General features: G+C 46.4%; 8 protein-coding genes across 8 annotated transcripts; 6 read left to right on the top strand and 2 right to left on the bottom strand.

Moving 5' to 3' along the window:
- Nucleotides 1-1574: 1574 nt before the first annotated feature.
- PAAG_11681 (hypothetical protein) lies at nucleotides 1575-1952 on the bottom strand (the record flags this gene model as incomplete). The annotated part of the gene is made up of 1 exon (XM_015847282.1): nucleotides 1575-1952. The coding sequence occupies one exon, from the start codon at nucleotides 1950-1952 to the stop codon at nucleotides 1575-1577; it is 378 nt and encodes a 125-aa protein (XP_015703071.1).
- A 619-nt stretch (nucleotides 1953-2571) lies between these two features.
- Nucleotides 2572-7130, top strand: PAAG_03034 (plasma membrane calcium-transporting ATPase; the record flags this gene model as incomplete). The annotated part of the gene is made up of 4 exons (XM_002794443.2): nucleotides 2572-5601; nucleotides 5667-5808; nucleotides 5875-6130; nucleotides 6200-7130. The coding sequence occupies 4 exons, from the start codon at nucleotides 2572-2574 to the stop codon at nucleotides 7128-7130; spliced, it is 4359 nt and encodes a 1452-aa protein (XP_002794489.1).
- A 2111-nt stretch (nucleotides 7131-9241) lies between these two features.
- On the top strand, nucleotides 9242-10711 carry PAAG_03033 (hypothetical protein; the record flags this gene model as incomplete). Its single annotated transcript, XM_002794442.2, has 3 exons — nucleotides 9242-9529; nucleotides 9641-10227; nucleotides 10309-10711. The coding sequence occupies 3 exons, from the start codon at nucleotides 9242-9244 to the stop codon at nucleotides 10709-10711; spliced, it is 1278 nt and encodes a 425-aa protein (XP_002794488.1).
- Nucleotides 10712-11606: 895 nt separating this feature from the next.
- On the top strand, nucleotides 11607-13881 carry PAAG_03032 (delta-1-pyrroline-5-carboxylate dehydrogenase; the record flags this gene model as incomplete). The annotated part of the gene is made up of 4 exons (XM_015844822.1): nucleotides 11607-11657; nucleotides 12113-12414; nucleotides 12508-12576; nucleotides 12720-13881. 4 exons carry the CDS (start codon nucleotides 11607-11609, stop codon nucleotides 13879-13881), a joined length of 1584 nt encoding a protein of 527 aa, XP_015702028.1.
- Nucleotides 13882-14550: 669 nt separating this feature from the next.
- Nucleotides 14551-16616, top strand: PAAG_03031 (tubulin beta chain; the record flags this gene model as incomplete). Its single annotated transcript, XM_002794440.2, has 8 exons — nucleotides 14551-14562; nucleotides 14793-14816; nucleotides 14935-14960; nucleotides 15082-15123; nucleotides 15198-15252; nucleotides 15321-15776; nucleotides 15854-16188; nucleotides 16256-16616. The coding sequence occupies 8 exons, from the start codon at nucleotides 14551-14553 to the stop codon at nucleotides 16614-16616; spliced, it is 1311 nt and encodes a 436-aa protein (XP_002794486.2).
- A 946-nt stretch (nucleotides 16617-17562) lies between these two features.
- On the bottom strand, nucleotides 17563-19589 carry PAAG_03030 (splicing factor U2AF-associated protein; the record flags this gene model as incomplete). The annotated part of the gene is made up of 6 exons (XM_015844821.1): nucleotides 17563-17763; nucleotides 17872-18027; nucleotides 18163-18271; nucleotides 18375-18784; nucleotides 18878-19012; nucleotides 19401-19589. 6 exons carry the CDS (start codon nucleotides 19587-19589, stop codon nucleotides 17563-17565), a joined length of 1200 nt encoding a protein of 399 aa, XP_015702027.1.
- Nucleotides 19590-20034: 445 nt separating this feature from the next.
- Nucleotides 20035-20376, top strand: PAAG_11680 (hypothetical protein; the record flags this gene model as incomplete). The annotated part of the gene is made up of 1 exon (XM_015847281.1): nucleotides 20035-20376. One exon carries the CDS (start codon nucleotides 20035-20037, stop codon nucleotides 20374-20376), a length of 342 nt encoding a protein of 113 aa, XP_015703070.1.
- A 1139-nt stretch (nucleotides 20377-21515) lies between these two features.
- PAAG_03029 (MAP kinase kinase kinase wis4) lies at nucleotides 21516-25724 on the top strand (the record flags this gene model as incomplete). The annotated part of the gene is made up of 2 exons (XM_002794438.1): nucleotides 21516-23356; nucleotides 23420-25724. The coding sequence occupies 2 exons, from the start codon at nucleotides 21516-21518 to the stop codon at nucleotides 25722-25724; spliced, it is 4146 nt and encodes a 1381-aa protein (XP_002794484.1).
- Nucleotides 25725-27236: the final 1512 nt, after the last annotated feature.

Below are 27236 nucleotides of genomic sequence, written 5' to 3'. Positions count from 1 at the left end.
TTATATAAATAATTTATATTTTTTATTATTATATTTATTTTATTTTCTAGAGTTATTAAATATTAAAATATTTTACTTCTTTCAAAGAATATATATAATAAATATATCATAAAAGTAAAATTTTAAGTTTATACATTATAGCTAAAACGAAAACTGAAAAATATAAATTCAAAGTTATAAACTAAATGTTATAATTCGAAAAAGATTTTGTTATGTATTTATATTCTTCATAATAGATACTCAGTCTCCTTAATATATCTTATAAATTTTTGTCTTTGTGAACCTCTAAAACCCTTGCCGTATGACTTAGTTAGAATGTCAGCTCAATAAGATCAAGCAGTGCATCACGTACGTACACAGCGTCATATTAGTTCAATTAATCAAGCTATAAACCAACTAGTTTGAGGGTATCAGCTAGCTACACATAGTGCTGCTATTCTAACATAGGAAACAAGGCTCTATAAGCTGCAAATGAGAAGTAAAACTGCAAGTGAGAACGAGAACATGTCTGTATAGCTCAAGAGAAATATTCTGACAGCAGAGAAAGGATCAGCAAGGGCTCAAGCTGCTCAACAAGCTTGGAAGGGAGTAGTCAAGGATTCAAAATCAAGCCTACTAAAAGTGAACATCAGCAGCGCACTGTAGTAAAAGTGGCAATGCAAGAGCAATTCAAGACATAGAGCCCCCTGCATGCCCATATGTTAAAGGAATAAAGTATGTGATTTTCTATGTGTTCCATAAAATTGTGTAATTTTGAATTTTTTGCAAGTAGTTATAGGTGTTCCGGTGGGTGATCTGCTCTGGTAAGTGATCGCTTACGTTATATTGGAGAAACGGGGCTTTGCTTACTGCCCAGACGTTGTGGTTCTTCCCTGGAAATGGCCTCGTTTCTTGGGCAGCACCATTCCCCCAACTTTGCCAGCTTCCAAGCCATTTGTGAGCAGTGAGCATTGAGGCAGTGCAGAATAATCCACGCCGCTGATTTGCTGGGTCGGTTTAAACTTTGATCCCCCGCGGAGACCAGTCAAGGATGAACTAAGCTGCGCCTTCATTAAATATTTGTATGATGTGTGGAGTGAGATGGAGCTCCATCGGAAAGTTCTCTTTTGACGCAAGCTAAGCAATAGCCTTTTTGTTCGAGTGCAAGCTTGGACTTTAAGAGGGCCAACAACAAATAACTCCAACAACAACTCTAATAATCAGTGGGAACTGATTGCCATCCTCTGTGCATCGATCATTGTCAAGTTCAAATCTGAATAGATAGCGTTGAACCGTAGATGTAGCATAGTTTTGGATTGTTTTACGTGACAAGTTAAGTGAAAAATGGCCCCTCTGGCCAATCTCTCCAACTGGCGATGTCCTCCATTATTCCTGTACGGGGTTTGCTTTAGGGACAACCATCGATCGTTCTTATGCATGTGAGCATGTTGTTCGTCACGTAAAGTAAAGGAAAGCGCTTGGCGGTAGTTACAGAGCTGGGCGACACGTAGACGGGTGAAGTTCTGCCTCTTGACTTAAGGGGAACGTGGAGAGTGGGAGAGGCCAAGAACTGAGGTCTGTCCAGGGAGCCCTACTCAGGGATTATGGCCTTTAAAAGAACTCCAGTGGAAGCAAATGAACTTGGCACTCAGCGTAGATCTCAAGCGCGTGATGCTATTCGTTCTTTGTCGTTGAAATCCTGTTGTGTTTTTTCTTGGTTGTTGGGTTTGTTGCTGTGACCTCAGCCTGTGAGCGAATTTTGCCTGTCGCCAGCCAAGAGCAACCAGTCCGTCTCCGTCTCCATCGCCGTCTCCGGCTCCGGCTCCGTCTCCGGCTCTTGGTTCTGGTTCTGGCTCTGGCTCTGGCTCCTTTGCCCAGTCCTTCCCCCAAAAAACGCCTCCATAGTCGACTTCAACCTCCACTGTTTCTCCCTCCCTCCCCCTCTGCTCTCCCATTACATCACTCTCCTTCATTTCTCTCCTTTCTCTGTCTTTGATCTCTTTCCGGCTAATATCCCTTGATGGCTAATTATTCATCATCGCCATCTTCCAACTTATCGGCCTTCAGCGCATTGAGTGGGCGTGGGCCAAAACCCCCGGCAGTTCTCCGCCCCTGAGCAAACCTGTTCGTGTAGGCAAAACTACTTCTTGTAAGACATTGCGTTACGGCATCCTTCTGTCTGGCTTCTGCAATTCTACATGGCTGGATTCTCCCACTACAAACTTCCCAGTGCTATGTAAAATCCCATTGTTGGTGGCGAAGTCACCTATTCTACACTAAATGAGCAGCACTCCATTACGTTGGGTTTTTTTTTTTTTTTTTTTTTTTTTTTTTTTTTTTTTTGCCCCTAGTCAGCTCAATGCTAACACTATTTTTTGTTGTTGCAGAAGCCGATTTGTACCTTCTTTCTCCTATCTAAATTTGGCCGTTGCTACGCGAGGATCTTTCTTCACGCATTTTTCCTAGAGCTTGGCCATGATACAATCCGGAGTCGTTTTGATATAATTGAGGATCTCGTGGCCTGTTGCCCCGTAACCTTTTCACCTTAGTGCCCTTAACGTTTGCACCGTCACGAAATTCTGTATTGCAGCCATGTCACAATTGCCTGGGAACGGTGACCCCGTTTCGCCACCAACACCTCTGCGGCGTGAGCGTGCACCTACTATCACCATAGATACATCCGCTGTGAGCGCAGGAACAGAATCATCTCAACCGCAAATAACCCCAGATGGATCGCAGTCAACACTGCGGATCTCTACCGAACATGTGGGAGCGGGATCGAGATCGCCTGGCGGACCCTCACTTTCCCCTGTGGATCTCCACCCAGTGCCATCGTTCGAGGGAAAAGAAAACAGGGGAAGCCGCCCAACTTCACCCCATAACGTATCATCTCCTGCTTCAAAATGGCCCGAAGGGCCCTCTCAAACGTTTTTATCCGTTCCTGGGACTCGATCGCGGGGGAATTCTGTAGATTCGGAGGAGTTGGGAAATTCTCCCGGTTCGTTTGGGAGTGATACCTACGTGGGTTCCACTCCTTCAGGTCATGATCGCCCTTCACACGATGCCAATCATGATATAACAAATGATCCAGATGCTTTGAAGCCCGATCCTGGAACGGAGGAGGATTTTAAAGTTGAAAACAATAAATTTGCATTCTCCCCCGGACAATTAAACAAAATGTTGAACCCCAAAAGTTTGTCCGCTTTCTATGCTCTTGGTGGACTTGCTGGCCTTGAAAAAGGATTACGTTCGAATTGTCACGCCGGTCTCGGCCTCGACGAAACCTTTTTAGACGGGACTGTCACTTTTGAGGATGCAACGAGGAAGAGAAGTGAAGGTCCCGAACAGCATCTGAAAATGCCCTCCCGAGTGATGAGCATGAAGAGTCACGGTTCGAAACATACCAAGGATAACGAGTACGCTGACCGAAAACGCGTATTCAGTGACAATCACTTGCCAGCGAAGAAGGCCAAGAGCATATGGGAACTTGCTTGGATAGCGTACAACGACAAAGTATTGATTCTACTCTCGGTTGCCGCTGCCATATCTCTCGCGCTTGGGATATATCAATCCGTTACAGCGGGGCCAGATGAACACAGGATACAGTGGGTGGAAGGAGTAGCTATCATAGTTGCTATTTTGGTTGTAGTTATTGTTGGTGCTGCAAACGACTGGCAAAAAGAACGGCAGTTTGTGAGGCTCAACAAGAAAAAGGAGGATCGGAATGTCAAAGTCATCCGCTCTGGGAAATCCGTGGAAATATCCGTTTACAATATTCTTGCTGGAGATGTAATGCATCTAGAACCTGGCGACATGGTTCCTGTTGATGGCGTTTTTATCGAAGGACACAACGTAAAGTGCGACGAATCCTCAGCTACTGGCGAATCTGACCTGCTACGAAAGGTTTCAGGGACCGAAGCATACCGAGCAATCGAAAACCATGAAAACCTTGCGAAAATTGACCCTTTTATTCTGTCGGGAGCTAAAGTTTCTGAAGGTGTTGGCACATTCCTGGTTACCTCCACTGGTGTGAACTCAAGCTATGGAAAGACTTTGATGTCATTACAAGACGAGGGAGAGACCACCCCTTTGCAAACGAAGCTTAACATCCTTGCTACATACATTGCCAAACTAGGTCTTGCGGCAGGCCTATTACTCTTCGTGGTCTTGTTCATCAAATTTCTAGCGAGCTTGAGTTCTATTAAAGGCCCTGCTGCCAAAGGTCAAAATTTCCTCCAGATATTCATTGTCGCCGTAACTATCATCGTCGTTGCAGTGCCAGAAGGATTACCCCTAGCCGTTACATTGGCTCTTTCATTTGCCACAAATCGGATGTTGAAGGACAATAACTTAGTACGTGTACTAAGAGCATGCGAGACAATGGGAAATGCGACTACGATTTGCTCTGATAAGACGGGCACATTGACCCAGAATAAAATGACAGTTGTCGCCGGTACGTTTGGGACTGCTTCTCGGTTCGGCGATAAAGCTATTCAAGACACCTCTGCTCAGAATGGCAATAATCAGGCGCACCAGGCGCACCACAGTCCAGCGGACGCAGAGGTAAACGATGTCTCCCCTGCGGAATGCGTATCCACGCTATCGCCCTCTATTAAGGATCTCCTGAAAGACTCCATTGTAATGAACTCCACTGCTTTTGAGGGCGATGAGGACGGGGTGCCAACCTTCATCGGATCTAAAACGGAAACTGCACTTCTCAGCTTTGCGCGGGATTATCTCGCCTTAAGTTCTCTTAGCGAAGAGCGATCTAACAAGGAAACTGTTCAACTCGTACCTTTCGATTCCGGCCGAAAATGCATGGCTGTCATCATAAAACAGCCTAACGGAAAGTTTAGGATGCTTGTAAAGGGTGCCTCCGAGATTCTGATTGCCAAATGCACGAGAATTGTTCTTGATCCGGCGGCCGAATTAACAGAAACACCGCTCACTGACAGAAACCGATCAACCTTGGATAACATTATCGAAAGCTACGCCTCAAGGTCTTTGCGTACAATTGGTTTGGTCTACCGAGACTTTGAACAGTGGCCACCTCGTGGCGCCCCTACACAAGAAGACGACCGTACCCTTGCCGTTTTCGAACCAATTTTTAAGGACATGGTCTTTTTGGGTGTTGTGGGTATTCAAGACCCACTCCGTCCTGGTGTTAGTGACTCTGTCATTCAGTGTCAAAAAGCTGGCGTGTTTGTTAGAATGGTCACTGGCGACAACCTGACAACAGCGAAAGCCATAGCTCAGGAGTGTGGTATCTTTACCCCAGGAGGAGTCGCAATGGAAGGGCCCAGATTTCGGAAACTGGGCTCCCAACAAATGAACCAGATCATACCAAGATTGCAGGTCCTTGCACGATCCAGCCCAGAAGATAAAAGGGTATTAGTTACGCGTCTGAAAAAGCTCGGAGAGACTGTTGCTGTCACTGGTGACGGAACTAATGATGCCCCTGCGCTGAAGGCAGCCGATGTTGGTTTCTCTATGGGTATTGCTGGCACCGAAGTTGCTAAAGAGGCTTCCTCGATTATCCTCATGGATGACAATTTCACATCGATTGTCAAGGCCATATCTTGGGGAAGAACAGTTAATGATGCCGTCAAGAAATTTTTACAAGTGAGGACTGCGACTCCTTATTTTAATTATTTATTTTTAACTCGACTAATTCTTGGGTCTCTTAGTTTCAAATCACGGTCAACATTACAGCTGTCATTGTCACATTTGTTTCTGCTGTTGCCAGTGACGATGAAGAATCGGTCCTTACAGCCGTTCAGCTTCTATGGGTCAACCTCATCATGGACTCATTTGCTGCTCTAGCGCTAGGTAATTTCGCACAATTAGATTTGCAACCCGTAATATAATTAGAAATACGGCTGACACTCACTCTAGCAACTGATCCCCCAACTCATACAATTCTTGATCGAAAGCCCGAGCCCAAATCTGCGCCCTTAATCTCCGTGACCATGTGGAAAATGATAATAGGACAGTCGATCTATCAACTTGTTGTCATATTCGTTCTCAATTTTGCTGGGCCGAATATTCTGAACTACGATTTCAAGCATGGAGACATCCGCTCTGAAACGAACCGCTTCAAAGCCCTAATTTTCAACACATTTGTGTGGATGCAGATATTCAACCAGTACAAGTAAGAGTTCCCTCCAATATCGCTATGAACGACCAATATTGAATGCTAATCATACTTTACTTGGGGCAGTTCCCGGAGAATAGACAATGACGTCAATATATTCGAGGGTATCCTGCGCAACTGGTGGTTCATCGGTATCCAAGTTGTTATTGTCGCAGGTCAGGTTCTGATCATATTTGTTGGTGGCGAAGCCTTCCGTACTAAACCCCTGAACGGTGTCGAATGGGGTATCTCCATCATTCTAGGGCTCTTGTCAATACCAGTGGCTGTGGTTATTAGACTTATCCCCGATGAGTTTGCGAGGAAATTAGTCCCTCCCATGTGGACACGGAAGAAGACGGGGCCGCAAGTTTTTGTCTCCGACGAGGACCGTTTCGAGTGGAACCCGGCTCTGGAAGAAATCCGAGATCAGCTGGCATTCCTCAAGACTGTTCGTGGTGGACGGCTCAAGCACCTGAAACACAAACTACAGAATCCACAGACCTTGATTCCAAGATCGAGGAGCGGTTCGAGATCCCGGGAGAGCTCTATGCCTCATACTCCTGTCGGCGATGTTGCCCAAGACAGTTTGTTCCCTTCACCTGCAACGCCAGATTCACGATCTCGCAACGGGCGATCGCGATCCAATTCAGCATTTGGACCCGCAGCAGCTATGGCCGGTATAGTTGCTGGCAGTGTTGCTGGTTGGTCACCCGTGGAGAGAGGCCCAGGGGAAGCCGATTCGTTAAAGTTTTCACGCTCCGATCCCCATACTGGTCTTGTCCACCAAAAAGGAATTGAGATCCATCCTGATACTCAGGAGGACGACCCTATAGTCCGCGACTATTCATTGTCTTCCAGCATTCCTCCCAGTCAGAACCCAGAATTGACGCCACAATTTGCACATGGCCCATCTTCCCCTTCGAATCCTCCAAGTCGTGGGCGACGGTCTACTTCTAGACAGTCGAGGCGGCGGTCAAGTAGCAACGTCCCTCCAAACCAAACTACATCGCCGTCCTGACATCTTCGATAATATAATCCATGGGCGAATAAATTCTTGCCTACCGGACTTACCTTCTATCTCCTATTCAAAGCTTTCTCTGCTGCTTTGTTATTCTACACGTCGCCCTCAATCCACCGCTGCCAACATCTAGGCTTCGATGATAATCATGGATTGTGTTTGGTGTTGATTATATTCCCTTCTATGATGGTATCTAGAAACCACTTTTAGTACGGTTTATTCAGTTCTGGAAGGTGAATTAGTGTTCATAAGAACTGGAAATTAAAATAAACAATGCAGCAATACATTTGCATTTTGCATATGCATGGCGTGTGGGTTAGGGCATTATTTTCCACCTTTTTTATTCCCATTTCCTATCCCGGCTACAGCACCTATCAGGTTTTTTTCTCATCTTTCTTTTTTTTGTGGAGTAGTTACATCTATTTTGACCCAGCTGCCTTTCTTTCGCCTCTGCTCGCTGTATCTCATCTGCAGGCTTCGACGTTTTCATTCGTCCTCTGTTTCTCTCTACTTTCATTATCGATATTTCTCTTCGTGTTTCCCGCAGCATATGGGCCATCAGCTTTCTGGCTCCCTTCGCTCCACCTCTCCTTTGTTTCATCAAACTCACTTTCCATGTCCCCTTTCCTTTTTAAATCCAGTTATTTCATTTTAATAGCAAATATGTACACCCCTGTTTCGTCATCATTTGTTTCTCTTCGTTTTTGTTAACTACACCATCGGTCGATTAGGAGAAAGTTTAAGGGCTGTTTTCCTCATTCTTCTGAAGTTTGTGGATTTTCTTGTCTTTTCTTTCATCACTTTGTTTGGTCTTCTTTCCTGACTCCCCCTTCCATGTTTCGCCACTTTCAAACTCCCTTATCCGGCGCCGATAGTATGTATGTCAATGTGGGGTTACCTTCTGAATGTCGAATTCTGTTTCTTTGCTTAATCTTCCTTCTATTCCCTTTTCCTTTCACCTGTATTTTAGGCTATAGACCTTTCCTCGTGCTTGTTTCGAAAGCACCGAGAAAACAATTTCAAAATTCGTCCTGTTCCAACATTTCCAAAGCAGCTCGCCCCTAGTGACGTATAGTGACCGAGATGAATTACAGGGAAACGGAGTGAAATCTGTTGTGACTAAATAGTATCGGGCGTTTGACGAATCTCCACTCTCTGCCCAGTGCCAATTCTCCGAACTTTTCGGTGCTGACTGACTGGAACTGATATCCATGAAAGATTGGTTCTGATCCCGGTGCGGAGGAGTAAGTTAATAATAACCCGTTAATGCGATCTCACACGCAGTAAATTTGGGCATACACGGATGCCATACATATTTAACGGCACGAGTGAGTATACACAAGGAGAACGTGTCATGCTATTTAATCATTCCGAACGTAACTAGGAAACTTTTGTATATAAATGTTTTGCTTCCAATTGGCGCTGTTGGGCTAACAAACCTCAATGTATGACACAAATTTATCACAAATCGAGTGCTGGAATCATGTAAAAATAATACATATATACAATCAGCTCTTACTTGAAGACCGCAGTGCATTTTGGGGCGGACTTTTAAGCTGGTGATATGGAGACAGCGACAAAGCGCTAAAGAGCGTGAACTACAGCTGAGGTTGGAGATTAGGCGGACAGCAAATCCAGAGCAAACTCTCCCGCTTGGTTATTTCGTCAACTACCTCTACACAGGTGAAGAACATTCCTGCAACTTCATCCCATCAGGCCAAGACACCACAAGTTTTCCCCCGGTCGAAGAGGGGAAGACGGTCACCACAAAGCGCCATCTTTTCAAGGATGTATTTAATTGTACCCCACTACCCCGTGTAACCTCGGGGCTGCGGTGACTTTCACAAATTCTCCGTTCAGCTTCCCATATGCGACACCGAATTCACCGTCCAGCAGAGAGGCAGGCAACAGAACAACTGACGTCGCAGCTAGCCTTCAGCTGCTCGTCTAGAATTTAAATCTTCTATCTCATCTACCGTCCCGTTTCCAGTTCCTGGCTGTGTTTTAACTTGATATCCGTTACGCCAGCAGAGGCAACATTAATCAACCAAGCCGACATCTCTGCAGCCATCCAAAGATATAACTCTACAAATCGACTGAAAAGCCGCGCCATGTTATCCTTCGTAGATTACGCTGGCCTTATACCTGTGGCCCAGAAATTCCTCGCAACTGCAAAGGAATGGGCTTCTGTCCCGATCTTAGGCTCACTAGCCTATCTGCTTGCAGTGGCCATTCTCCGCAATCGAAGAATAAAGAATAACGTGAAGAAATTCAATTATCCAACTCGAGCGTCAATGGCTGGTATGTCCGATGATGACGCATGGGAGATTGTCTTGGAGACTGCCCAGCTGGAGTTTCCTTTCACTCATCTCAAGGCACTGCAATTCTCTCTGTTTAGGGTAAGTTTGATGGTGCTCTCGCTTCCGCTAAATTCTATTCGTTTCTTACAATGTCTGCGATCTGTTCATCGGCAAGATCATATGCTGCGACTGATGCATCATAAAACATAGACCTATGGAATTCCCACCATCTCCAAAACCCTTGTGCAAACCGGCCAGTTTGCGAGGCCCGAATTCTCGATGAAGCGTTATGCGGACACCGCAGTGTTGATTTCAGAGTTCTTTGGAAACGCGCCGACTTCAGAGCGTACTCGCGAAGCTATTGCACGCATGAACTATCTTCACCAGTGGTACCGTGCGTCAGGAAAAATCTTGGACGATGATATGCTCTACACGCTCAGTTTGTTCGCACTAGAACCAGCCCGATGGATCAGAAAATACGAATGGCGCCAGATCTCAGATATGGAGAAATGTGCCTTGGGGACATTCTGGAGGAGTATTGGCGATGCTATGCTGATTAGCTTTGACAATCTACCGTCATCTAAGATTGGCTTCAAGGACGGTATCCACTTCTTTGAGGAACTCGAGGTTTGGAGCGAAGAGTACGAAAAGCAAGCCATGGTTCCAAGTTCATGGAATAAGAAAAATGCCGACCAGACGGTTGCGCTTCTTTTATGGGATTACCCTAGTTTTATGAGGCCTCTGGCACGCAATATGGTACTTTATATGATGGATGATCGTTTGCGGACGGCAATGATGTAAGCTTAGTTGTTTTTATTTTCTATATATTCGATTACAAATGCCCTACTAACCACCATGCCATGCTTGACAAAAATTAGGTATGAGAAACCAGGGAGTATCTATAAGGCCCTCTTTTCCACGGTTTTCACTCTTCGAAAATTATACCTCCGCCACCTCTCCCTTCCTCGACCACGGTTCTTGCGGTACCGCCGTATCAGCCCCGGCACCAGCGGAGAGGATCGCCATTACTTCCTTACCTGGGAAGGTGCTCCATACTACGTCAGACCAACTTTCATGCACCGATGGGGCCTTAGGGCGTGGATCACATGGATCCGCGGGCTGCCTCTGCCCGGCGACGACCCCAAACATAGTCCGAACGGATATTATATTCCGGATGTCGGACCAGTTAATTTCGAGGGCAAAGGGCGCGAGCAGGCCAAGCTGACAAAAGAGCGATTGGTGAAAGAGAGAACTGGCCAGTGTCCATTCTTAATCAAATAAGTAGATTTTGACTCGTTTTAGTGGGGAGATGGACGACTGCCCATGGCAGTCTGGAGAGAGCGCCTTGGAAGGCAGGGTGATTTGTTCTGGGTGTCAGTGCTATGTTCGTGTGCTAATTGTGCACTTCGGTGATGTGTGTTTTACGTGATATCCCAATTACTTTAGTTAGGTAACTATATCTCTTCTCTTTCTTTCATTCCTTCTTGTTTGTTGTTTCTTTTGTCAAGGAGAATAGACCAGACACCGTGTCAGTTGAAGTAATGCAATACCAGGGGTTTTTCTGCCGAAGAATTTGAGTAGAGGTACTCTAAAATCATCTTATTTCGAAATATATACTATGATATGTTTCTTAGTAGTGATTGATGAGGATAAACTCAAGGTTCCTTGATGAACCAAAGGGGAGTTTCCTGAGAGTTGTCTGGAGTTGTCTGTGCGTTTTGTTGACATCAACAATTAAGGTTCTTACCCCACACTTTCTTCAGCTCAATCTGGACTAGCGCAATCAAAATACATACGCCTCAAGTTTGACTTTCGACATTGGATATCCGCGGTAAGCCGTACTCATCCATGTATACCCCTTTCGCCTCCATCCGATGATGTCACCCATGTTTGATCTAGATACTCTCAGCAGATCTAAAACGGGCTTTACATCCAATAAAAATTTCTTCTGGCATTTCGTACACAGCGACCAACGCTCATTCAAGCAAGCATTCTTGTATGACTAATATCGTAGCGCTAGGAAGCACCTTCCCCTCAGCCCTTTCCATTCCTCCTCTTCTCCTGGACTTGAACATTTGGCAATTTCACACCAAACATCAGAGCTATCACTATCATCGGCCAGGTCTATTCTACGCGCGAACAAGATTGCCTATACCAGCAATACTGAAAGGGAAACATGGCCACTCTAGCTGCCTTCAAGCCGCCGGTGGTGCAAAACGAGCCAACGGTGAGTTTAAAATATATATATTTTTTTTAAAAAAAAAGAAAAAAAGAAAAAAAAAATAGCAAAATGATTTTCGAGTATCTCTCGTGATTGTATAGAGTGGGGAAGAAATGGGTGTAAGGAGAGACGGAAATATTAAAGAAAGTGCATAAAATAGATGTAGCTAACTGCTTCCGCCCCTCACCACCCCCGCTTCCCGGAGGGGAAATCTTCAACCAGCAAAATTACGCCAAAGGCTCGCCAGAGCGTGGGAAACTCTCAAGCGCAATTGCGGCATTCAAGAAACAGGCTCCTCTGCAAATTCCGCTTCTGATAGGAGGCAAACACGTACGTGCATATATATTCATTTCGTTCATGTTCCTTTTTATTCTTATAACTGTCTGCGTATGGAGCAGAACTCCGTAGATGGGAAAATTAACAAAACTAACCTCCCTCATCATCACCTTCACCTCTCACAGGTAACCACCTCCTCGCCCCTTCAAACCCAACTAAACCCCTCCGCATTTAAAACCAATCCCGTAGCCAAATTTCACGCAGCAGGTCCCGAAGAGGTCACTGAGGCTATCGAGTCCGCATTAACCGCTAAGAAATCATGGGAGACGTTACCGTTTGCGGACCGTGCAGCGATTTTCCTGAAAGCAGCTCATCTAATCAGTACCAAGTATCGGTATGAATTGATGGCGGCCACGATTGTGGGACAAGGGAAGAATGCGTGGCAGGCGGAGATCGATGCTGCCGCGGAGTTGTGTGATTTCTTGAGGTTGGTGTATTTGCCTGTTAGTTTAGCGATTGTGCTTTTGCTGGTGCGTAAATGATGGAATGGATATTGATGGTGTGAGATAATTACGAACAGGTTCAACGTCCAGTACGCAGCGGAGCTTTATGCGCAGCAACCAAGTCACAATTCTCCTGGAGTTTGGAAGTAAGTGTTCGCCCATTTTTGCTTTTCTCACTAGTTTCCCCATTGAATGGGGGGACACTCTCACCGCCACTTCCAGCAATCCGCTTGTTCGAATTGCACAGAAAGACAGCAATGGTGAATAATAGCTGACTCTCCCCTAAAAGTCGAATGGAGTATCGCCCCCTTGAAGGGTTCGTCTACGCAGTCTCCCCGTTCAACTTCACCGCCATCGGCGGCAACCTACCCGCGGCACCAGCACTGATGGGCAACGTGGTTATCTGGAAGCCATCACCATTCGCTGTCGCAGCGAACTTTTTAACCTACAGCATCCTTGCGGAAGCCGGTCTCCCCCACGGAGTCATTCAGTTCGTCCCTGGGGATGCTGAACAAATAACCCAAACAGTGCTTAACCACCGTCATTTCTCTGCATTGCATTTCACAGGAAGCACTGCCGTATTTCGATCCCTGTATGGCAAAATCGCCCAGGGAGTCGCAGACAGCAAGTACATCAGCTACCCGCGCATCGTAGGTGAAACAGGAGGAAAGAACTTCCACCTCATCCACCAGAGCGCCGACATCCCCAACGCAGTGCGGAACACCGTGCGCGCCGCCTTTGAGTTCCAAGGCCAGAAATGCAGCGCCTGCTCACGCGCCTACGTCCCTTCGAGCATCTGGCCCGAATTCCGTCGCCAGCTCATCGACGAAACAAAGGCGATAAAGATCGGCGATGCTGAAGATTTCACCAACTTCATGGGTCCCGTAATTCACGAGGCGGCGTTTAAGAAACTCTCATCTGTCATCGACGAGGCGAATAAGGATTCCAGTCTTGAACTGCTCGTTGGCGGGACTTACAGTGATGACACGGGATACTTCATCCACCCCACCATCTATGCGACAAATGATGCATCCCATCCCATTCTTAGCACTGAGCTCTTCGGGCCCATCCTGGCAGTCCACATTTATGACGATGGTGCGGAACACGATGGCTCATCTGCTCCTGCAAAAAGTGCAGAGACAGCGTTCGAATCTATCTGCCACACCATCGACACCACGAGCCCTTATGCACTGACGGGCGCCGTGTTCGCGCAGGATCGAGCGGCGGTGTCATATGCGGAGGACGTGCTGCGTAATGCTGCGGGTAATTTCTATATCAACTGTAAGTGTACGGGGGCTGTGGTGGGGCAGCAGCCGTTTGGAGGGGCGAGGGTATCGGGCACGAACGATAAGGCGGGCAGTGCTGGGTTGTTGAGTCGGTTTGTCAGTGTTAGGGCGTTGAAGGAGGAGTTTGAGGCGCTGGAGAAGGTTGGGTATGCTAGCAATGAGTAGGTCGGGTTTGGAGAGAGGGTTTGGGAGGGAATTGAAGTGAGTTTTTGTTTCTCTTTGGCTCTGGGTTTCTGATTTCGAGAGAGAGCGCGCGCTCGTGCGAGGGTGGGAGAGAGGGATTCTGGTTGGGTGATTGAAGGGGTGATATGGTTTTGGTTATCGATATGTGTATATCATGTATTTCTGTGATTGGATGTAGGTATCTGGGGCAGCTGTAACATCGACAACGATAATTCATTTTGAGCTGTAGAGAGAGAATGCTGTGTATCTGTCTGAATGTTCTGATCGGCTGTTGGTTCGTTCCTGAACAGCCCAATCCTCAGCGATGACCAGCCCGCTAGTCCTAAATAAGCTAAACCATCGCCCTTTTAGGACTAGCGTCTCTCCCCAACGTTCTGTGCCTGTGGCTGCGCTAGTCCCGATTTTGCTAGGCCCGCTAGCCGCAACGGGACTAGCGCTACAACACACAAACATCGCGCTTCCTCCTTGTTCCAAGGAGTTTTAACCTCCTCAATCAAGCCTTTCTTCACCCTCTTCCTCCTACACCGCCCCCTGGTTCACCACCAAACCTCCAAACCTCGCCCATCACCACCACCTTGTCTCTGTTGTTCGAGGTCTCCCTTCCCCCCCCTGTCCTCCCGGTTCATACCTTCGCATCCTCTACCATCCATAATGCGTGAAATCGTACGTTGATTCCTCCCTGTTGTCACGCGTCATCTGGAACACCCAGGCTTTGTTGTGTCTGGCTGCTCCATGTCCTTTCCCCACTGCAGACACCCCTAGATCCCCCCCCAGTGGTACCTCCACAGCATACAATCCCTCCAGAGAATCCCCTTGGAAAATGGGAGAAATGAACTGTGAATGTTAAGACCTAGTCGCTAACATATTTGATTATCATCTTTAATCTATATTAGGTCCATCTCCAAACCGGCCAATGCGTATGTCAAATCAGTCTCCCTCTCTTCCCATTGAGCAAGATGTTTCTATCTGCCCCTTTTTGATGTTACTATGTTGGGTTCGTGGCTTCTAACCTCCGCGCTCTTGTTTGATCACTAGGGTAACCAAATTGGTGCTGCTTTCTGGTATGTCAAATCCTCCCACCGTCATCACATGGCTGATATTTTTTTGGTTTTTCCATGTTTTTGTTTACATTTGTTGTACTGACCAAAAGTTTTCTTTTTTCCTTTATTTTTGTATATACAGGCAAACCATCTCTGGTGAGCATGGTCTCGACGGATCTGGCTTGTGAGTGCTATACTATATGCCCTATGAAATTGATTAATTCGACTTGCACGAGCCCCTTCTGACTTGATCCATAGCTACAATGGCTCCTCCGATATCCAGTTGGAGCGCATGAACGTTTATTTCAATGAGGTGGGAGAACGGTCCCCCAACATCAGAGGCGATCCATCCAACAACTAACTGGTAAATCCATTATATAGGCTTCTGGCAAGAAGTACGTCCCCCGTGCCGTCCTCGTCGACTTGGAGCCCGGTACCATGGACGCAGTCCGTGCCGGTCCCTTTGGCGAACTCTTTCGTCCAGACAACTTCGTTTTCGGCCAGTCTGGTGCTGGAAACAATTGGGCCAAGGGCCATTACACCGAGGGTGCTGAGCTGGTGGACCAGGTGATCGATGTCGTCCGTCGTGAGGCTGAAGGCTGTGACTGCCTCCAGGGTTTCCAAATTACTCACTCCCTTGGTGGTGGGACCGGTGCCGGTATGGGAACTTTGTTGATCTCCAAGATACGTGAGGAATTCCCAGACCGCATGATGGCCACTTTCTCCGTCGTTCCTTCGCCCAAAGTCTCCGACACCGTTGTCGAGCCATACAATGCCACCCTCTCAGTTCATCAACTCGTTGAGCACTCTGATGAGACCTTCTGTATCGATAACGAGGTATGGTTTCCGCATGTCTTCAATCTCGTCTTGTCAATGGCCAATTTTTGTTATGGGATCGCTGAATGTATATAAAGGCTCTGTATGATATCTGCATGCGGACTCTCAAGCTCTCTGAGCCATCATATGGCGACCTCAACCATCTTGTCTCCGCAGTCATGTCCGGTGTGACCACCTGCCTACGATTCCCTGGTCAGCTTAACTCTGACCTACGCAAACTCGCCGTCAACATGGTTCCTTTCCCTCGTCTTCACTTCTTCATGGTCGGATTCGCTCCTCTCACCAGCCGTGGCGCATACTCTTTCCGTGCTGTCACCGTTCCGGAATTGTCTCAACAGATGTTCGATCCTAAGAACATGATGGCTGCTTCCGACTTCCGTAACGGCCGTTACCTCACCTGCTCAGCTATCTTGTAAGCTTTTTCCACATTATGTCACCATCCCTCCTTTTTCCTAACTAAATGCATTCTTTCCCCATAGCCGTGGTAAGGTATCCATGAAGGAAGTCGAAGATCAGATGCGCAATGTTCAAAACAAGAACAACACCTACTTCGTTGAGTGGATTCCCAACAATGTTCAGACCGCTCTCTGCTCCATTCCTCCTCGCGGTCTCAAGATGTCTTCCACTTTCGTTGGAAACTCCACCTCCATCCAGGAACTCTTCAAGCGTGTTGGTGATCAGTTCACCGCTATGTTCAGACGCAAGGCTTTCTTGCATTGGTATACGGGTGAGGGAATGGACGAGATGGAATTCACTGAGGCGGAGAGCAACATGAACGATTTGGTCTCCGAGTACCAGCAGTACCAGGAGGCTAGCATTTCCGAGGGAGAGGATGAATAGTAAGATTTATTTCCCCCCCCCAGTTTCTGTTGGGTATGATTTGTTCTGCTTCCTTTCGTACTAACCAATGAATTTTCTGTTTCAACAGTGTCGAGGAAGAGGTCCTGGAGGGCGAGGAGTAGAGGAAGAAGTTAAAGCAAAGTATAATAGTACTTTAGCCCCATTACTTCTAATAGCTTGTTTTTTTGTGCTTCTTTTTTTGTTCTCTTCTGTTTGGTAGCGACATATCGATTCTATACCACAAACTCAATCACATAGCACTTTTAGCTCAACTCCCACCCTCCATATGCTGCCAGCATATGTGTGAGTGCATGCATGTGTGTATGTGTGTGTCTCTTGTTAAAATTACTTTAGTTTTGAGAGAGCAAGCTCAATGTTTCAATTATAAACGCCTCACTCAGGTCTTTAATTTATCTGATCCACTGTTCATTTTATTGTCAGAGAAAGAGAAACTTCTTGCATCTACAATTCTCTCCAAGCAAGTGTCGAAGTGGTGTAACGTGTGGTGAGAATATTATACTTATATTTCTGAATTAATACTTAAACGTTGCAGTATTATAGTTATGAATGCAGCTCCTGATAAAAAAAAAAAAAGAAAATCATATACTGCAAACACAAATTTTTAAACTTCAATTATATTGCTTCATTATGAAGAGCCAGCGAAGTCTCAAAAGATTTGTCAGTCATTTGCTCATGCCATGATTTGTTATCTGTTGTGATTCCGGTTGCCTGCCGGTGGGATGGGCCCTCTGAGGGCCATTGGCTATGAACTAGATGATAATAATAATAATAATAATAATAATAATAGAAGACAACGGTAAACAATCAGAGTACACCATGAGTAAAGTCAGTAAACACCAGTAAGTATAGGCGTGAACCCACCGGTCCTAATCTCAATGAAAACGAAGACAAGAAACTGCTGGATGTCAATGGGGAGATAGATAGATTAGCTTTTCCCTTCGCTCTCCAACCATGAGCCAAACTTATCAAGTCTCTCAGCTTCCTCCTCGCTGGCATCCTCCGCCCCTTCCGCATCAACAGCAGCCAGAGCAGCTGGATTCTTCGCACTCGATTTCCTAAACTTCTCGCTGCCGTCGGCGATATATGCTACAACCCGCGTGCCTGAGAAAAACCGGCCGTCCATTTTCTATAGGTATATTTGAAATGGCGGAGTCAGCTAAGGAGCTGCAAATCGCATATAATTTGAGTAAATCAGGGAGCGATGGGGTAGTGGGTAGGGTGTAGAGAGACTCACCTGAACACAGGTATTTGCAGATTCGGCATCTGAGAACCGTACGCTAGCTACGCCCTCTTCCTCCTTGTCGTATAGTACGACATTGGTGACGTCGCCTAGCTTCGAGCATTCTTGTCGGATATCTTCCTTTATGTCGAGGATTGCAGCTGGGTCTTCCTGGAATGGGCGTTTGGGTTAGTGTGGGATGCTCATGTTCCTCAAAAGGGGAGGTTGGGGGGAAAGAAATGAAACAACGGATATTTCGTCGAATGTGTCATATCTTTATATAGATGGATGATGAGAAATTCATACCTCAAGCTCCTGTAGCGTAAACATATGTTTGAGAATGACCACTTTATCCCATCGGGAAGAACTTGTTGGAGCAGTCGACGGCTCATCATCGTCCCAGTCCGCAAGTTTGCTATAACAAATAGTTAGCATGAACATGAAGCTTGGCTACCTTTAAGGTCCATAAATGAACTCCACTAGCCACTAAAATACCAAACAAAAATGCGAACACCAACCTATTCAGCCTTTGAGTTTTCATCATAATTTTCCTCTTCTCGCTCATATTCTGCTTGACCGGTGCCTCTTTTTGTGCCTTAAATGAGAAATCCGCCGCTTGGACCTTCATCTTGCCCTCGGGTCCCGTTTCTCCAAACCTAAAATCTGTATCATCAAGCATCTGGATGGCAAGGTTGACAGATTCAGGTCGGAAGTATACGACCAGCGCATCCCCCTTGAACTTCCCTTCATCGTCAGTATACATTTTTATCCGTGGCTTTCGCCGGTCGATTTCTTCGGCAATGACTCCGCATTTACTGAATACGTCGTTCACTTCGTCTATTGAGGCGTCAAGGGGGATGGATGTAACGTAGACAGCGGTATTTACGCGCGGTTTCTTGGGCTTAGAGACTTGGGTCGGCTTGATATCCTAAACATCGGTTCATGAAAGGTTCGTCAGCATATATGTTCATTGCATGTTTTATGATAACCTCATGCGAAGAAGTAGAAAGGTCCAACTAACATTTTGGTCACCGGTATAATTTTTCCGCTTCAGCCGCCGTTGCTGCTGTTGCTGCTTGAGATCGACTGGTTCGTCTTCATTTACGCCTTCAACTTTGTACGCCTCCCTCTGTTGTTCTAAGAGGGCATCGTCCACCTATGTAATTCACCCAACAGACCAAAAATAAACCAAAGAGGTCATGCAATTAGAATACTGTCCTGCATCCAACGGGAATGTAGGATGGCATTTTAATATTTCTTTTCATTTTTTCTTTCTTTCTCGATTTTGTTTTTCTTTTACCACCCTGATACTGGAGGCGAAACAAAGGAGGGGTGCTGCGCAAGCAAAGCGTTGGGTATTTTGGATATTTGGCCCCAAACAGCATTTCCAAGCACACCCTCTGTTTGTGCCAGCAGCTTATCATGGCTTCCCGATCCCGAGATGTCGCCATCTGGGGAGTTGGGGAGGGGGAAAATCACCACAGCCTTTGTGCGCCAACCAGCAGAATAAGGGGAAGAGAGCAAGAGTTTCATGAACTGCCTACCAGGGGGACCCATCTATTCAGCGCATTATCGTATTCCCACTCTGTCCCATCCTCAGCCTCCAAATAGTACTTCTCGTCAAGTTTGGAAAAGGAAATTCTGTAATCGTCATGAAATTCAGACGGGGACTGGGGAAAGCTCGCTCGAGTCGTGGTAGTGTTCGATTCGGAAGGATTTGGAAGCCCATCCATGTTTGGTTATGCGGCAAGGGGAATGAGTTTTCAGTTTTCTGTGGGTGTATACAATGTTTGAATTAAGCATTAAAATGAAAAGGGAGACCAAGAGCCAAAATACGTGAGATATCTGCGTGTGGATGTGAATACTGAAGTATGAAGCTGGTGGGTGAGATGATGCCTAAGGGTTCCCATGTTGATGCCCGTCTTGCCAAACTAGGTTTAGTTCCGATTTCAAGGAGAGTTAAGTCGAAGCGGGTCATCCATGCATTTAGTTGTCCGATGTATTTACTCTGCCTTAAAGAGTGTGGGGGTTCTTTGCCATTAAGTGACACACGAAAAGCCTACAAGACGCAAAAAGGAGTGAAGGAAATGGAATACAGCTATTGAGGACAGGTCATAGCACTGTCGAACAGAGGGCCTGAAGCCTCAGATCCATGGCAACATTCTACTTTGCATAACTATGGATTCAATAATCTCCAAATGCAGCCATATCACACAGGCGCTGATGAAGATGTCCGCAAGCATATTTATGAAAATGGGATATATCCATTGCATCACAGGCTCACGGCAAAGTGATGCAGATGGAAGGCCGGCTTGCCAGACCTCTTCCATCCCCAAAAACCAGCCCGACTCACTCGCGAAAGGAGGAAAGATTAAGGAGAAATGGCTAGTCGCCTGGTCAGCCAATGAATGGGCCTCCTCAAGTGAGAGAGGGGGCGGGCCGGCGGCCAAGCGATTAAGCGTCATTGTCGATTTTCATATCTACGATCAACCATTCATTATCAACCCTGTGTCGTCATAGGGAGAGCTCATGCCATGGAATCCATCCGATCCAAGGTTCAACGGTCGGCGTAAGGGAAGACAAAAATGATAGATACATATATACTCCGTAATTTTTTTTTTCTTTTTCTAAACCATCTAAGTTATAATCCCTTCAACTGTATCCCCTGGTTTAACCATTGATGAGTTATCTTTATTACCTTGCGCAACTTCTTGAGGGCGGATGTTTAAATAAGTTATCGTACTTGACGATCCGCCTGTATATCGCACTCTCACGCCATCATTGACGGACGGAGAATCCCGAGCTCGGGTACTCAGCGTCTCAACCCTCTGATTGAGGGCATAACCGTCTTCAAACGCTGAGATGCTTTCAACTGTTCATTTGATAAGAGATTGTTATGACTCGAGGTTGTTATGACTGCGCCTCTTGATGTGACTATTATTCTTAAGTGATTTTATCCTGCCTTTTAGTATCTGTTTGATCTCCACCGCCGTTCCACCCCCATCTTCCTTGTGGCGGGCTGCAGCTATTTCAATTGTGATTATCGATCGTCCCGCCCTTTAATTTGCGAATTGGAGTTGTGGCTTGCACGCAGTTACTGTACCTGAAGCTGCCCGAAGCTTCGCCAGAAGTCCCCTAGTTATTTGAATGATTTACAGAGAAGCTCCACCCCTCGACACAACTTGAGCTTGGTATGCTCCACGAACTAGAGAAAGACGGCTTGTTTCATAGTACGGAATAATTACATCTGATTCAAAATGGTCAGGGCTTGCATGGATCACCAGCTATAATAATAATGGATGTCAATTTGGTACAGCACTTCCGTAGACTAATATATATATATATATGAAGGGTTTAAGTATGTCGACGCGGGAAGGATTTATTATATCTTAGTCTATAATCCGTGCTGCACCACGAAGGTGGATACTCAGCCAGGTACGGAGCACTAACTACTGCTGTGTGTATGTATTGGCTCTTAGCACCGCCACAGCACCCCGGCAGAACCTTACCGACGGGGCTAGTGCTGTGTGGTTCGAACCTTCGTTGAGCTTTTGAGCAAGCTCCAAAGACGGACCAGACCTCGACCTCAGGCAACCAGCGCCAAACCACCGCCATGCACGAAGCATCAGGGTGAATCGCCCGTGCTGCGCCTATAAGCCATGGATCACCCGGACTCTTCTTCTGTCCTGGACACCACGGGCAGGCCAAGGTCCAATACCGGTTACTTTACCCCTCACCCGCCCTATCTCCTCTCCTCAGACGGCGAGCATTCAGACCTGTGCCCACACCCAGAGGAGAACCAACCACCACCAGAAACCCCGCTGGCGCCCAATTCTCCCTTCTCCCCCGTCCCAGTGGCTCCCACGCAATCATCCTTTCCGTCATGGCCTTCCTCTTCCACGCGTCCACGGGGTAGTAGCGGTGCTGGTGCATCCTTGGCCGGCTTCGACCAACCCCTTCCCCCAGACATGGCTGACTTGAGACCCCAGCGACCCTCCGGGCCAGCCAGGACTCCCTCCAACACCTATGCGCCTCCCCGCAAGCCTCCCCAATTTACCTCAGTCCACTCCAGCGTCCAGATACCGTCCGTTACCAAACGCCCCCAACGACGAGATCCCGATGCTAGATATCGTGCCCAGGAGAGAGCATATGTTCAACGAGTGCGTCAGGGGCACAATGGATGGCTCAACTTTGAGTCTCAGATCCCGGGCCCGGGCTTTGGAGCTGACTCTGAGCCAGAGGAAGAATCTCCTTCATCAGAGTCACAGTTCGACACTGACCCTTTCGACCCAGACACCCACCTCATCTTAGAAGATGATGATGCCCAACCTACACTGGAGGAGCTACAAGATCCGAAAAACAAAGAAAGGCTTGAATGGTATTCCATGCTAGCATCGGTGCTCAAGGGCGATGTCATCAGACAGGAGAAGCAAAGGTTGATTGGGACAATGGAGCAAAAGAGTCGCGAGGTGTGGAATACGGAAATTTTCCTCGGAGCCAAAGCTGCCAGATTTGGAAGACCTATCTCTCTACAGAAGAAATTTGTCGAGTATCAAATAAGCAACCTTGGCCCCATCATCGAAGACATCATTTCCTTTGAGATCAAAGGCGAAACACAAGTTGGGAAACCCCCGCTGAAGCAGGTTGAGGATATCGTGGAGAAAATCGAACAGTGCGAGAGTCTATACCCTAGCCGGCGTATTCTACAAGCGGAACACCCCCGTGCTGCGTCGGAAGAATTCCAAGAGAGCTGTGACGCTGTCATCGCCTGGCATAACACGACATTGTCGATTAACACTGAACTCGCTATCCTAAAAAGGTGGGTGGGGAATGAAGAGTTGGATTTCGCGAAGCCCATGACTATGGCCTCCTATGCAGCGGACTTATCGGACGAAGGCTCATTTCTCGATCGTATCATGAAGGAAGACGGGCTCAAAACACTTCAAAGCACTGAGAATGTATATGATCATGATAAGAAAAAAGAACCCTCTATCCTGGATGGTATTGGCGGTGTGATCAAAAAAGCCAAAAGTACTTTAATTGAGAACGCGGAAGCGTTTGCAAAACGGCATCTACCGCCGTACATTGAGGAACTGTTGACACTCATAAACTTCCCTTCGCGCCTTATCCAAGAGGTCATCCGACTTCGTCTTTCCTACGCCAGGAAGATGAAGGATCCGGGCTTGCAATCTCCTATCTTAGTTGATCAAATGATTTCCCAATTCCAAATCCTGCTGAAGGTTGCTGTAGACATCAAACAACGCTACCTTATCATCTCTAATCCTGAACCCGGTTGGGACCTCCCCCCTTGTGTTGACGAGAACTTTGACAATGTTGTTGTCGGCGGCCTGAAATACTATTTCAAATTATTGAATTGGAAGCTCAGTGCCAATAAAAATACTTTTAAAGAGGCGGAGATACTGGAAGGGGAGTGGGAGTTTTCTAATGATATTGGCCGACAACTCGAGAATGGTGACATCGAAGTAGCTGAACAGTTCAGGTATGCATTGGCCCCTATTTCAGTATTAGAGACATTTGAGAGTAGTCGCTAATACATTTGCAGCACTTTAACCGCCAAATCCTTGCAACGATTGATGATCCACTTCGAGCGGGAATTGTCTTGTCGACCGGGCGAAGACGCTGTTGAGACAGAGAAACGCTATAAACAAATTTTTGACTCAGTACGGGTTCGTCAGCGAAAACTTTTCCGGTTTTCACGTCTCTTGCGCCAGCGGTTCGAAAATGCAACCGAATTTAACCTGCGGCAGGATATGGTGGACACGTTATCAGAGGCTCTCCTGGCCTCTGGCCATTTCATGGTGATCTCACACGATTCGGTGGGCCAGAGAGGAGTTCGTCTCATTGCGTCGCCTTCACTATACGGCCGACCTAAAGATATACAATCTATCCTGGGCACGTCGTTCCGTGCTGAGGATTTACCCGAGGATCCGTCTAATCCTTACGTTCTCGTCCTCCTCCCCGAAAAGCCTCTAGAATGGAATGGCAAAAGGATGGAGGTGGACCTTTTGGAACAGCCCACGGATGTTAGATTGGGCAAATTACGATTAGTCGCGGACGGATCTCAACAACGGCTTCAGAATGCACGCCACGCATTAACTAGACTAACAGGTCTACAGTTGGATATTACTGTCGAACAGCGTGCCAACCTAGGTCGTGTCAATGTTGAACTGAACAAGATTAAGAAGACAGCTTACAAACTCTCAACCGGAATCATCGACAGCGTCGAAATTGTCAGACGACAAAGCAAAAATGCAGCCAATCACGAACTCATCCAATCTTGCTTTGCGTTTGCTACTGAATTTGGCAAACGTTCGCTCATGTATATGGATGCCAACCGACGTTCGATGAACCATACCAAGCTTGTTAAGCTGGCTCTCGATTGGGTCTCTTTTATTTGCGATGACTGCGATGCTGCCGATCGCAAGACCTTCAAGTGGGCTGTAGCGGCGCTCGAATTTGCTATGATAGTAACGCATGGCCAAAGCGTTCTCGCTATAAGTAACGAAGATTACAGTCGCCTACGGGTTAAAGTTGCTGGGTGCATGTCACTTTTAATTTCTCACTTCGATATCATGGGAGCAAGATCGTCGTTAGCGGCGCAAGCTGAACAACAACACACTGACCCCTCTGGACAAAGGTTCAGAAAACTGGACCTGAGTCGGATCATGGATGATGCACAGGCATCACGAGAGGTACAAGAAAGGCGGGAGGCCCTTTTCGCAGAGATCGACCAGACAAGAATCGAGGCTGATGCCAAGAGGCAAGCTTTGGGTAAAGTTCTGGAAGGTGCCAATGAAGCAGATCGGTCCGTTACTGTGCTGTCTTCGTCAGCAACGAATGTGACATTGCGATGGCAGCAAGGCCAGTTTATTGGCGGAGGGACATCTGGCTCAGTTTACGCTGCCATTGATCTGGATACCAGTTATCTGATGGCGGTGAAGGAAATACGCCTCCAAGAGCCCTCTGTTATTCCTGGTGCTGCACAGCAGATCCGCGACGAGATGGGTGTTCTTGAAGTTCTTGATCATCCCAACATTATTTCATACTACGGCATCGAGGTGCATCGAGATAAGGTCTATATTTTCATGGAATATTGTTCTGGTGGATCTCTTGCAACTCTGCTAGAGCATGGCCGAATTGAAGACGAGATGGTTATCATGGTATACACACTCCAGATGCTTGAGGGGCTGGCCTACTTACACCAGGCTGGAATTGTCCATCGCGATATCAAACCTGCAAATATCTTGCTTGATCATAACGGAGTCATTAAGTACGTAGATTTCGGTGCGGCAATGGTCATCGCGCGCCAGGGCAAAACCTTGGCTGCCATGGATCATTATTCATCGAATGCAAAAGATGGAAGGGGCCCGGCGAAGGATGCACTTGGACAGAAGAGAAACCAAAAATCTGTGACTGGCACTCCGATGTATATGTCCCCAGAACTTGTCAGGGGAGAAGTAGGCCACACCTCCGGCCGCCACGGCTGCATGGACATATGGTCTCTTGGCTGTGTAATCCTCGAAATGGCCACAGGCCACCGCCCCTGGGCAGGTGTGGACAACGAGTGGGCAATCATGTACAAGATTGCACAGGGCAGTCAACCACAACTCCCTACGCCGGATCAACTTAGCCCTATAGGCATCGATTTCATCAAGCGATGCTTTGAGATAGACCCCGTTAAACGACCGAGTGCGACTGAACTTCTACAGCATGAGTGGATTGTCAGCATTCGACAACAGGTCGTTGCGGAGCCTCAAACTCCTAGTAGCGAAGGGGGCAGCGTCAGTGGCGGCAGTCTACCGCCGAGTACTGGAAGCTCTCGGCAGAATTCAACCAATGCGCTTTGATTGATGCATATTTCTTCGGTTCCCTCCCGGATTTTCCAAAGCTTTTCCAAAAATTCCGTTAAACGTTATCGTGATAGGCGAAAATCTTAATTACTTACTTACCTATTTACTGATCTTCTACTATATATCTTCCTCACACATATATATTATGCCTCAACTTGTTTCATATTTTTGCCCAGGTGATTAAGTTGGGCAAACAGGAAATTGCCACCTAGAGAAAAAGGAAAATAGACCCAGTTGCATGTTTCACGGGAAGATCAGGAGTATGTTTACTTACATTCCCTTCGGTTTTTTTTTTTTTTTTTTTTTTTTTTTTTTTTTTTAATTTCACATGTTTTGGTTTTGGTTTTATGGTGAGATATGAGATACCCAACATCAGAAATCCCTGCTTTTTTTTAATATATATGGCTTTTCACTATAACATCAGTCTATTTTATTGCTCGATATGTGGGATTCTGGGGTGAGGGTTTGGGATTGATTTTTTGATTTTTTCTTTTTTTTTTTTTTTTTTTTTTTGGGGGGGGGGGGGGAATTGATAGGTGTTTATAAGTGAAGTTAACAATTTACACATTTGTACATTCAACTCTTCTCCTTGTGCTCTGGACAGTATGCATTTTTTAACACATATTCTCATACTTTTCTGTCATGGGGCAATAGTGTTATTTTTGTCTGTAGTGTTGGTTGAGCACCGCGAGGATGAAGCGAGCGAATCTACGTCTTTACGTTCTCTCGGGCCTTTAAATGAATACTTCAGCTATCTAGTTCAGGTTATAAAGGTATAGTGGAATTGTTGCTTGATAGGGGAGCGGATATCAATTCATAAGTTGATAGACATGAGGCTGCTTTACGAAAAGGGGTCACTTTTTGACTACTATGATATCGTCAAACCTCTGCTCGGTAGAGGGGCAGATGTCAATTCTCGCACTCCTGGGATTGGAGGTACCCTTGAAGCTGTTTATAGAAGGCTATGAAGGTATTGTGGATCTACTACTTGCAAATGGAGCTTTATATGTGCGATCTGCTCTCAGTAACTGAGGATGTGCACGGCTCCCAAGTTTCTTTCATTCTACTATGAGAGGATCAAAAATTCCCTAGAGGATAAATAAATACAGTTATCAAACGGGGAGTTGAATCTTTTATTTTTGGCCTTCTTATCAAATTATTGTTTTCTTTGCTTATTATTTTATTTTACTTTACGTCTCTCTTCGTCGTGAGAGTGGAATGGATGACATGACGTCTAAAGGGATTAAAAAAACTTGCCAGAGGGACGAAATTTTTTTTATTTTATTTTATTTATTTTATTTTATTTTATTTTATTTTATTTTATTTTTTTTTTTTGCATTTAATTTTAACCCCCCATGCTGGTCCATGCTGGTCCATGCTGGTCAAGGCAGCGATTAAGGTGAGCGGGGGGATGACCCAAGGGATGTTGAGGGGGATTACCCGGATATTATTAGAGTGTGTTCGGATTCTCTCCACGTGTGGCTTCAGAATGGAGTGGTCCTTGTAGCA

Source organism: Paracoccidioides lutzii (assembly GCF_000150705.2).
Source record: "Paracoccidioides lutzii Pb01 unplaced genomic scaffold supercont2.8, whole genome shotgun sequence".
NCBI classification, from domain to species: domain Eukaryota; kingdom Fungi; phylum Ascomycota; class Eurotiomycetes; order Onygenales; family Ajellomycetaceae; genus Paracoccidioides; species Paracoccidioides lutzii.
Note: the sequence above shows the minus strand (reverse complement) of the source record. Positions and strands in the feature narration are given on the sequence as shown.